This window comes from Ricinus communis, chromosome 3 (assembly GCF_019578655.1).
Source record: "Ricinus communis isolate WT05 ecotype wild-type chromosome 3, ASM1957865v1, whole genome shotgun sequence".
NCBI classification, from domain to species: Eukaryota; Viridiplantae; Streptophyta; class Magnoliopsida; order Malpighiales; family Euphorbiaceae; genus Ricinus; species Ricinus communis.
This window is the reverse complement of record NC_063258.1, coordinates 4,721,793-4,733,984: the sequence shown is the minus strand read 5'-3', so window position 1 is coordinate 4,733,984 and position 12,192 is coordinate 4,721,793. Positions and strand designations below refer to the sequence as shown.

The window sequence follows — 12,192 nt, the reverse complement described above, 5'->3', positions numbered from 1 at the left end:
ATGAAATTATTGCTTCTTGTTATCTTCTATCTCCTTGCAACTTCTCTGTATTTCTTTTCCCATAATATCTCCTCTGTTCCTTCTCCTTCTGCCATGGTTCTTACAGGAAGGAGATCCTTGAGAGAACGGAGGATGTTGCCACTCGACCATGGAATTGGGCACCACAAAGACAAGGTATGCTTTCGATTTGCTTGCATAAACAACACCACAGAAATCCTTTATCTGAATCTGACCCAAAAAAGCCTCCCCAGTGAGTTCTCCTAAAACTCTTTCCTACCATACCCTAATTCTCCATAAGAAGTGCAACTCAATCTTTAACAAATCTTCCCCCTGGATAAAGCACCATCCCTAACCAAACATAACCTAGTACGCTGAAGGTTAACAGAATCATGCTCTTCATTGATTATTAACTTGTAGCCCTAGTTCCTCACTATGGATTTATGAACTGCAGGTTCTTGATGAGAACAGAAAGCAAATGACATTCCAAGAGCATTTCAGAGAACAAGAGCATGATAGCAGAAATGATTTAGAGATTGTTTACCTCATTGACTACAATGGTGTGACAACTCATCCAGTCCCAACTCCAAAACATCCGAGACCATAGAATCCTTCTTCTCTTTTTCTTTTATTTTCTTCCTTCCAAGTTCCCAGCTGGAGGAATCAAACATACATGTTTAGCAATGTATTAGATGATTGATGAGTATTAGTGCAGTTCTTCTGGTTTCTCAATATATATTTTTCTTTTTTACTGGTTGGATTATCAAAGATGTCTATGTACCTGTCATAGTGTGACATAATCTTGTAAAATTGGAAACCAAAGCGAGAATGCAAGAGTGATTATGTTAAATGGTCAGTTTTGCAATACATCTCCTTTCTGTTTAACAAAAGAAAATATGACAATACAAAACATACCTGTGATGCAAAGCGCAGACTATGCCGACTCTTTGAGGGGAAAGCTGCATCAAATGGGAAACAAACTGGATCTCAATATGCAGGTCAAGATCTGCTTATCAGATATTATAACACAATGACCCAAGGAATGAAATTAGTTATAAGGCAGTGAAAGCATTCCATTCAGATATTGCTTGCTTACTTTCTTATATTTCTCAAATAGATCACAACCTCAAATGATGCCCCAGCACAGAACTTGGATGCCATTTGCATGAATGCAGCTTTTTCTCAGTCTTGTTTGCTGAGCATATACTGGCAACAGATATTAACACCAGAAAGCAGGTCTGATTCTCAAAAGAGCATCGATATGTTTTCTTTGAGGAAAAGAGCATCACTATGTACTTTCCAAAATGCATTTTCATATGAAATCCCCAGAAAATTTCAAAAAATGGAGAAACAGGTGGAGCCGCAATGCAAACAGATCTTTAATATTTTAAAGGCGTGACCACAAGTCAGCTTTTCCAGAGAATCTGGGCCAAAACCCTGTCTACATGTCTCGCAGACAAGACTTCTTCATTATACAATTTTGTCCAGAGCATGGACCAATAAGCATGTGAATTTGATTTCGAGCTCTAGTTACAATCTCTAGACGATTTTTTTCCCCACCGATGAGCAAATGCATCAACATGAATTTAAACACATTTAAAGTAACTGTAAATATTCAGTGAAAGGAGAATTTTAGATATTAGATTATAACTTAAAGTGAAAGGAGAATAAGAAACCACAAATCTATAACTCACAAAACACAAAGAGCAAGGAAGATACGCCAGGGATAGATTCCGATGATCGTAAGGGTAACAAAATCTCAACAGTCAAAAAACCTGAGATTAGCAGGAATTTACTTGAAATAAAACAGATGTGGACAAAGGAAAAATATTTGAAAATGGAAGTGATAATGTTCTATGCCCTTGAGAACATCGGTTGCCATTCATGAATCATCTGATGTGTTACAGAGATCCAAATCCCACTGATTAAATGGGCCAATGGAGTTATTACTTGACCTTGTTGACAAAAAGATTTAGCCACTGCACATGGATCACTGGCCCTAGCAGAATCTCAGCCAAAGGTTACTACTGGGATCATATCAATGTCACCTGGATACAATTTGTTATTATCAATCAACCAATATTTACAGTTTAATTTGAATGGTCATATGTGCATCTGTCAAGTAGTGGGAAGATGTACTTAGATTATTAATATCTAATCTCCAATGCTAGAAATAAGAGATCCAATAAAAGAAACTATTTTTAATGACTCATATGGCCGATAAATTAAATACCACGAAGGGAAGCTAAGAGGAGGGAAAGAAAAAAGGAAAAAGAGATTAAAACAAATAAAGAATAAGTAAGCAATTACTTACTCAAAAGGAGGTTCCACTTCAATTCCGAATATGATGTGGAATGAAAATCTGGAAAGTTAACCAAATCCGGCATCCGCTGTACATACTTCGTGAGCAAAGCCTCTTGGAACATACAAAACATCACCTTCTTTCAGTAAGAACTTTCTGTGATTATCCAAAGAACTATCAATAGGACCATACCAATGACCTAGCTGCAAAATTGGTTCAGATAACATTGTTCATTGCCAATTTCCGAGGAGTTGGCATATAGAAACAGTAGTTATCGTAGTGCTGAGCAAATCCCAGGAGTTAAGTGGTGTCAAATACAGATTAGCGCCCACTGATGGCTGACCATATAGTTTCTTAAGCGCGTTTGAATAAAAAACTACCTTTTTATTGATGTTTAGAAAATCTTCTCTAAAAACTAAACACAAAGCTAATGCTTTTTCTTGAGGGATACCACAACTCGGCATCTCCTTATATAGTAAATTCTCATTGAACAAACTCCTATTTCTATACGTAATGGAAAACTACTTTTTTCTTTTCTTAATAGAAATAGCTATGTTCCTTATTTAGCCTATCGTATCCTTTAACCGACTTGTTACGGATGTCTTGAGCTCGACGTTATTGAAGCTTATCCAACATTCTCCCTCTTAAGCTTCAACTTGGTCTTGGAAATGTCTTGAACTCCTATCAAGCTTCTCATCTCACTAAAACTTTATTCGTGCCAAAGCTTTAGTTAAGATATCCGCCTTTTGTTCAACTCTTGGAACATGCTCCACATCTACAAGTTCTCTCTCGATGCACTCCCGTATGAAATGGTAGCGTTTATGAATGTGTTTACTTTTACCATGAAATACGGGGTTCTTAGTGAGTGCTATTGCAGACTTGTTATCAATCTTGATGATGACTTTCTCGGTCTTCCATCCTGTGATCTCACTTAATAAGTCTTGAAGCCAAATGGCTTATCTTGCTCCCTCTGTTGCTGCTATGAACTCGGCTTCACAAGACGATAGAGCAACTGTGTTCTGTTTTTTGAGAACACCAAGTAATTAGTGAAGATCCAAAATAGAATATGTGACCTGTGGTGCTTCTTCCATCATCTTGATCAATGTTGTGACTACTATCACTAAACCCAATGATTTTCTTTGATCCTCCACGATCAAACTTCAGCCCGAATGCAACTGTTCCCTTTAGGTACCGTAGGATATGCTTAAGTATATCACCATGTGACTTACGAGGATTTTGCATATATCTGCTAGCAACTCCAACGGAAAATGCCAAGTCTGGTCGTGAGTGTAAGAGATACCTTAAGCATCCTACGTTCCTTCGATACCACGTAGAGTCTATCTCTTCTTCATCTTGTGCCTTTGAAACCTTCAGTCCGAACTCCATGGGAACTTGAGTTGGATTGCATGTTTCTAAGCCAGCTTCTCTCAAGATCTTTCTTGCATAACCTTCTTGTTTTATTTCGATCCCATCTTTGGTTTGCATCACTTCTATTCCGAGATAGTAAGTGAGTTTCCCGAGATCCGACATTTCAAACTTTGTTGACATCCCAATCTTGAATTCTCTTATGACCTTGAGTGTATTGCCGGTCACAAATAGGTCATCTACGTAGATTGCAATTATGAGAAGATTTCCTCCTTCTTCCTTGCGGTACACGGATGTTTCTTTTGGGCATTTGATGAATCCCATTCCCTTTAGGATTTGATCTAACTTTGTATTCCAAGCTCGAGGAGCTTGTCTCAAGCCGTACAATGCTTTTGTAAGTTTGTACACCTTGTGTTCTTCACCTTTTACTTCAAATCCTTCAAAGTTGCTCAACATACACATCTTCTCTTAATTCTCCATGTAGAACGCTGTTTTCACATCTAAGTGATGAGTTTCCCATCCATGTGATGCCGCTAACCCAACCAACAATCGTATGGTCTCTAAACGTGCAATGCGAATACTTCATCAAAATCTATGCCGGATTCTTGTACATATCCCTTTGCTACAAGTCGAGCCTTGTACTTGTTGATAGTACCATCGCATTTTTCTTGATCTTGAAAATCCACTTGAGTCCAATCACTTTTACCCCACTCGGTTTATCAGTTAGATTCCATGTCTTGTTTTTGTTGATTGAACTAATCTCTTCTACGCATGCTTATCTCCACTTTAATAAATTCTTTGCTTCTTTGTAACACCTTGGCTCATCATTTATTGACAGTAGAAGTTTCTCACATTCTACTGCTGCTTGAAGGACATAATCATTAAGATAACCAGGTTGAGTGACTTGACGCGTTGATCTTCTTAGTGGTTGCTCTTCATTCTCTTGTTGATCATCCATATTGTTGTCACCTCCTTGTTCATGATGATTTTCGTCATCATTGGACTCATTACTTTCGGTTTCATCATGATCTTGATGTTGATTGTTTCCGATTACAGTAGGTCCGTCTCCTGTATCAACAACTTCACCCCATCTGACATAAAACATCCCCGGATCCCTGCTTGGTCCATCTTTTGTTTCATTCCAATTCCAACTAGTCTTCTCATCAAACACCACATTGCGACTTACTATAACCTTTCGTGTTGTTGGATTATAGAGTCTATATGCCTTGGATCCTGGCTCAATCCCAAGATGCACCAATGGTTTTGATCTTTCATCTAACTTCTTGAGATTTGCGGGTTCAACCTTTGAGTGAGCTAGACACCCGAAAACTCTTAAATGTGCTAGGTTCGGTTTCTTCTCTCGCAAGCATTCGTACGGGGTCATGTTCTCAAGTGCTCTTGTTGGTACTCTGTTGATTACGTATGTAGAATGGCGTATTGCTTCTCCCCATAAGTAGTTTGGTACCTTCATTGCCTTGAGAATGCTCCTTGTCATCTCTAACAAGGTCCTATTTCTTCTCTCCACCACACCGTTTTGCTGCGGTGTGTATGATGCTGTGAGATGTCTTCTGATCCCACTTTCTTCACAAAACTCAGTGAACTCTCTTGAAGTGAACTCACCTCCTCTATCAGTTCTAAGAGTTATGATTGATTTACCAAGATCTTTCTCTACTAAACCTTTAAACGCCTTGAACCTACCAAATGCTTCACTCTTCTCTTTCATCAAGATAGTCCACATGTATCTTGAAAAATCATCTATGATAACAAATATGTATTTGTTATGCGCACTGGTTGGTGGTGTTATAGGTCCGCACAAGTCTGCGTGGAGTAGTTCTAAAGGTTTAGATGCTCGGAACATGGTTGTCTTGGGAAATGGTTGACGACTTTGTTTTCCAACCAAACACGACTACGTACTTTTTTCTTCTCTAATTTTCAGCCATGAACCATCTCTTGTTTGGACATAGCATTGATTTTTTTAAAGCTTATATGTCCTAACCTTGCATGCCACCTCCATGTATCATCTCCTATTCTCGTGTGTAAGCATATTGGTTCTCCGATCTCTAGACTTGTCTTGTAGAGACGATTTGGTGCTCTTTTAACTTTTACCAGCAGTCTCCCTCTTGAATCATGAAGCGTTAAGTAATCTTCTTTCATCCTTACATCACACCCGACTTCCGTAGCTTGTCCTAAACTTAGGATGTTGCTCTTGAGTGCGGGAATGTAATAGATGTCTGTAACAAGTTTTTGCTCATCGGTTTTGCTTTGAAACAGGATTGATCCCTTCCCTCCTATTTCAACGCACGATCCATCTCCGAACTTTACCTTGCCCTTTATGTTCTCGTTGAGCTCCGAAAAGAACGTCTTGTTACCAGTCATGTGGTTACTAGCTCCATTATCAAGATACCAAACTCCTTCTTCCTTCTTGTTGGTATCGTAGTTCGTTGGTATTATTCTCTCTTCATTCAAAAACACAATTTCATGCATATAAAGTGCTATCTCAGCTTCTTCTGTCTCCACTTTATTTGTTTCTTGCGTCCTTTGTGTCCTCTCCGGACATACGGAGGCGAAGTGGCCAGACTTGTCACAACGATAACAAATTATTTTTGATCTATCCTTTTTTTCTTTCCCTCGGCTTTGATCACTGTGATTTGTTTCTCGTTCTTGTGTGTTGGTCCTTCCTCTGCCTCGTCTCTTGTTTCCTCTTCCTCCTCTTCCACGTCCTTTTCCTCGTGACGACGTAGAACTGTGATCTTCGGAGTTTGAGTATAACAATTTGTTTTGCGTTTCTCCATGGTTCTCCTCATCAACAATACGTTCTTCATAGGCCTTTAGTCTTCCAACAATATCTTCAAATTCCGTAGATTTTAAATCTAGAATCTGTTTGAGGGCTGCTATGATATGAATGTACTTGCTTCTTGGTAGACCATTGAGAAATTTCTTCACAAGTTTGGTTTTCTCAATCGTTTGTCCAAGTGAGGCTGATTTAGATGCAATCTCGGATAACTTTCCAGCAAAGTTATCTATTGTATCTGTGTCGTTCATCTTAACTCTCTCAAACTCTGATATTAGGGTTTGGAGCCTTGCTTCCTTGACACGATCAGCACCTAGATGACGAGATTTAATTGCATCCCATATCTCCTTTGAGGTCTCTCTCTCACCGACTTGTAAGACAAGAGACTCCGGGATTGCTTGAAACAATAATCCAATGGCGATATTGTTTTTATCTGCATCTGCCGTTCCAGGTTCGATTGTGTCCCAAACTTTATATATCTTCATCAACACCTTCATTCTCATTGCCCATACCGTATAATTTGTGGCGTTTAGTATAGGACATTGAATTGACGAAGGCGTGAATTCTTTTGGCCGTGTTGCGACGTCGTCTCCCATAGTTCGGTTACGACGAGAATACGTTCGTATGATCTTCGTATTGGTGTTTAACGAGAGGCTGTTAGGATCGACTTATCCTGCAGCTCTGATACCAAATATAGTTTCTTAAGCACTTAGCATTTGAATAAAAAACTACCTTTTTATTGATGTTTAGAAAATCTTCTCTAAAAACTAAACACAAAGCTAATGCTTTTTCTTGAGGGATACCACAACTCGGCATCTCCTTATATAGCAAATTCTCATTGAACAAACTCCTATTTCTATACGTAATGGAAAACTACTTTTTTCTTTTTTTAATAGAAATAGCTATGTTCCTTATTTAGCCTATCGTATCCTTTAACCGACTTGTTACGGATGTCTTGAGCTCGACGTTATTGAAGCTTATCCAACAGACCAAATAGACATGCTATAGTATCAGCTACAGCTGCAATACCCGCAATGTGAAAATCAACGCTACACAAAGCAATTGTGTAAGCTTCGTGTATGCTTCTTCACATTTCATAATATCAGCATGAGAGAGAACACGGGGATTCTTAATGCCACATGGGTGCACATTCTCCAGAAAAAAATTGCACCTCCCTTTTTGGTTGTTTCTATGTTCTTAGTACCCATTTGTTATGATGGTAGATTATAAAGCTACCCAATTCATTTCTTACATTCTCCAGGATATTTAAGATGTCTAATTCATCTAAAGCAATAGACTGATAAGAAGTGAAACTCCGAAGCATAGGAGAAAGAAATGTATAAAGTGATTCGACATGAATTAAAAATTCTGCAATTTGGCTGAAAACGTCATCCAACTCAATTAAAGACGCTGAGGGCCTTATGGCAAGAAAGGATGATGCTTCCCAAGGGATAACAAGAACGTTTCAGAAACAAAGTACCAATGTTCACCAACCAAAAACTCTGCTCTTGATTGAAACAGATGGAAAAGGAGCAAATTTATAGGGACCGTACTAGTAGATAGCCTGAAAATGCTTTCTGCCAAATTGCAAATTATCCCAATGCTTGTAGGTAAGTTCATATATAAAATGGATATCAAAGAGTAGTCAAGTAATATTTGACTTGTACTTTCTCCCATAACTTCTTAAAAAATTCCAAGGAAGTTGCACATAGATTTCTAGAAACATTTTCCAATTGTTCCATTGCAGGAGTTGATAATAGATATTGCAGCATTTAAAAGTGACAACATGTGTCCATCTTCTTTAAATGATAATCTGACATTACCTACACTTCCTTTGTCCTCAATGCATAAAGAAAACCAATTATGAAAATTAGTAACCTGAAGAAAGCAAAGACTAAGCAACAGTAAGTTATGTACAAACGTACAACCTAAAATCAGCTTTAACTTTGCAAGTAATCCATATATAGCGTAGAAGGGCTTTCAAGAAATTACATGCTCGAGCAATTGGCACGCTCTTTAAAAAGCAGCCGACTTGATTAACTTAATCAAATGAATATTGGTTATGTTTTCCTTGTGGAGATTATCACCATAGTCGAATGAAATTCAAAACTTGGCTCTGCTCGCTACTCTGTTTGGTTATTAAACTAGGATAAAGGTTAGGTCTCCTATGTTAGATTGATTCTGATGCCCACATGAAACTTATATTTGTTAACTGATCAAATAGTTCTCTGATGTAGCTTTACTTCTACAAGTATCTTTATCAGGAAAAAGACCAGATTGAAAGAGCTAGTTCCTTTTGAAAACAGTCTATCCATAAGCAAGAGCTGGCATATAGAAACAGTAATTATCATAGTGCTGAGCAAATCCCAGGAGTTAAGTGGTGTCAAATACAGATTAGCGTCCACTGATGGCTGACCAAACAGCCATGCTATAGTGTCAGCTACAGCTGCAATACCCGCAAAGTGAAAATCAACGCTACACAAAGCAATTGTTCTTTTATATATAATAGTAAAATTTTGATTTTATTTTAACAGATAAAATTAGGTAGCTTTATAAAATATTAGATTAATATGAGTTAGCTCATAATGTATTAACACTAAGGAACTAACGAGCCAATTTTTTAATTTATTTTATTTACTGAATAAATTTAAATTAATTTATTATTTAAATATTTTATCTTAATATACAAAAAAATTAGTATTCAATAATAACAATCTTAAAAATCTTCACAAAAATAATTAGATATTTAATGCTAACTACTTTTAAAATTCTATAAAACTTAGGTTGTTTAAATATAATTTTTATAAAGCTTATACAAATAAATTAATATGTAAAAAATCATTCCTTTTAAAAATAAAAAGAAAGTCATTAACTTTAATATAAATATTTGTATACTTTAGATGACTTTTTGTATAATAAAATATAGACAAAATTTTCTTTTAATATTTCGATCAATATTTTTTTACACTTTATTTTTATTCTTTTCAAATTCCCTTGCAATATTATTACCATTCATTTTCACTGTACCTTTTATCTTGAAAAGAAATAAAAATAAAATCTAGAAGCTTAAACTATTCAAAATTGACATCTTCTTCAATTCATAAATAAAAAATTAATTAACTAAAATTTGTTAATTTAATTATAAGATGGATTCAGATAAAAATGAGTTTTCAACAAAGAGTTTAATAATAATTTTTAAATTAATTTGATACTTATTTTAGGAATATAAAAAGTATTTAATAATTGATAGTTACAAGTATTGAATGCTTTATTGAAAGATTTGTAACCTAGCATTAAAATTTAAATTATTAAATATTTAAATAAAAAATTAACTATACTTAATAAAATATGTTTTTAATTTAAATATCTTTTGTAATTGATTAATATATTAAAATGTAAAAATATTTTAAAAATCATAGAAAAGTTAAGAAAAGAAAACTAAATTAAAAATTTTACTTTCATACATATAAATTTAAATAAAATAAAAAATATAAAGATAAAATTATCATGTCATTATATCTCGTAGTTAAGGCTACAAAATAACTGTCTCTTAATTTTTAGTTATTTAGAACCTGATTTTAATAAAAAATTAATATAATAAAATAAATAATATTTAAATAAATATGAAAAGAATACTTAATTGGCTTACTAATACACTGATGAGGTCATTTATTAATATTAAAGTCAAAATTTTCATATATTAGAATAAAATGGATAATAACAAATTAATCTAAACTTACTCATAAATAAAATAAATTTAAAACCTTAACTTGTTAGTTCCTTAATGCTAATAAATTATGAATTAGCTCATAGTAATTTGATATTTCATAATGATATCTATTTAATTTTATCTGTTTAAATAAAATTTATAAAATATACGATAGTTCTACAATAAAGTTTACTTTATAATAAATTAAAATATAAAATAAATTATAAATTTATATTTATTAAATTTTTATACTCGTTATAAAAATAAATACTAAAAAGATTTAAATTATAAATATAAAAAATAAAAATTCAATTTTATTCAAATAATTTTAATAATTTTAATTGGGTCGAGCTGGATAATAAATAAACCCATCTCAAATCAACAAGTTGGGGGTATATCTCTATTTGCAGCAATGAGCAGATGTTGAAGAAAGTCTCAAATAAATTTTACAATTTCTAAAAAAAGAATACAAACAATGGTAACAACTGATAGAAAGTTTAACACTAAAAATAAAAAATAAAAAACCCAACGAGAACATCATCAAACTGACCTTAAGGCTTGCATTCCATTGCCAAACACATCAATTCTCATTCATAATACTGTTGCAGACTGTATGTATTCAATGGCAATGGGAAGGATAAGAGCATCATCGATATTGGTAGCAGCAGCTACAATAACAGTAATTGCAACATCTCTGAGCTGGGCATCTGCCGCCACCGGGAGTGACTCTGCTTTCGTCAAGAAAACCATCTCTTCCCACAAGATCGTCATCTTCTCCAAGTCCTACTGCCCGTACACCTCTCACTCTGCTTAGATTTATAGAAATCATAAAAAATTAAACAAAATTGCTGCTTTTTTCTTTTTGTTTCCTTCAGAATTTGTCAAGATCTATTTTAACTACTACTTTAGTGATATGTTTGGATGTCAATCGTTCGGATTTGCAACAAACATTATAGGGGTATTTAAAATTTTATATTTCAGATCCAAAATGGAAAATATTTTGGGATTTGGTTAAATTAATTTATGGGTGTTTTACAATTGTGATTTTGTGTGTATTCTGCAGATACTGTAAGAGGGCAAAAGCTGTTTTCAAACAGTTGAACCAGATACCTCATGTTGTTGAGCTTGATGAGAGAGGTTTGTTCACTGACTTTTGTACTTCATTTCATGGATTGCACCAAAAACTTAGAGAAGTCATAGGATTGATTATTGCTTCCTAATTGTTGGAATGTGCATTCTTTTATTATTCTGTGTAAAATGTCCTGATTCTTTTTTTCAGCTTTGCTGTTTTATTATTGGCATGTGCATAGGCGCTTTGTTATCTATCATAGTTGGATTATATTGCATTTATGCTCAGTAAACTCAAACTAACATGAATTGCTTGGGAGACAAATCCAATAAGTATACTCATCCTTCATAGCGGTGTTCGTTCAATTATTTTCTTGATGGAGCTCGTGTTCAAACAATGAAAGTAAATGCATGGCTTGGTGTAGTTTTTACTTTAATGATTGTATAATTGAAGCCATAAGTAACTTAAATCTGGTTTTATTTGTGTTGCAGATGATGGACAGAACATTCAGGATGCTCTGAGCAAAATTGTTGGAAGGCGTACTGTTCCTCAGGTTTTCATTGACGGAAAGCACATTGGTGGCTCTGATGGTAAGTTCTAATTCTTGTGGGATAAATGCAAACATTTGTGTTGTCCTTTGGATGCAAAAAGACTTTTTGTCAAAAATTCACCAGGTAATGCATGTGATGTCTTGGTAACAGATACTGTGGAAGCTTACGAAAGTGGAGAACTGGCTGATCTTCTAGGCATTGCTGGTAAGGATGATCTTTGATCAAGTACTTTATGATCACGGTTCATCACCGGAATAGTCGGTGAAAACCCAATGCAGGTTAATGTGAACAATTTCTTCAGATGGACAATAGGGTATTAAGTTTTAATTTTACAATGTTATTGTTAGGATACGTATTAAGGTTTCGGTCTGGTCATATCATGAGAAAGTTATTACAATCTTTGATTCA

The 12,192-nt window shown here is 34.9% G+C and overlaps 2 protein-coding genes across 2 annotated transcripts; both read left to right on the top strand.

Annotated features, from left to right (window-relative positions):
* LOC8289113 lies at positions 1-847 on the top strand. The gene is made up of 2 exons (XM_002527648.4): positions 1-174; positions 452-847. Exons 1-2 carry the CDS (start codon positions 1-3, stop codon positions 602-604), a joined length of 327 nt encoding a protein of 108 aa, XP_002527694.1. The 3' UTR covers positions 605-847.
* A 9,734-nt stretch (positions 848-10,581) lies between these two features.
* On the top strand, positions 10,582-12,192 carry LOC8289114 (glutaredoxin-C4). Its single transcript, XM_002527649.4, has 4 exons — positions 10,582-10,956; positions 11,228-11,301; positions 11,725-11,823; positions 11,935-12,192. Exons 1-4 carry the CDS (start codon positions 10,778-10,780, stop codon positions 12,003-12,005), a joined length of 423 nt encoding a protein of 140 aa, XP_002527695.1. The 5' UTR covers positions 10,582-10,777; the 3' UTR covers positions 12,006-12,192.

Coding starts and splice junctions, on each gene's coding strand:
- LOC8289113 (XM_002527648.4), top strand. CDS start 1: ATGAAATTATTGCTTCTTGTTATCTTCTATCTCCTTGCAACTTCTCTG. Junction 175..451: donor TTGGGCACCACAAAGACAAG/GTATGCTTTCGA, acceptor TATGAACTGCAG/GTTCTTGATGAGAACAGAAA.
- LOC8289114 (XM_002527649.4), top strand. CDS start 10,778: ATGTATTCAATGGCAATGGGAAGGATAAGAGCATCATCGATATTGGTA. Junction 10,957..11,227: donor TTCTCCAAGTCCTACTGCCC/GTACACCTCTCA, acceptor TGTATTCTGCAG/ATACTGTAAGAGGGCAAAAG. Junction 11,302..11,724: donor TGTTGAGCTTGATGAGAGAG/GTTTGTTCACTG, acceptor TTTGTGTTGCAG/ATGATGGACAGAACATTCAG.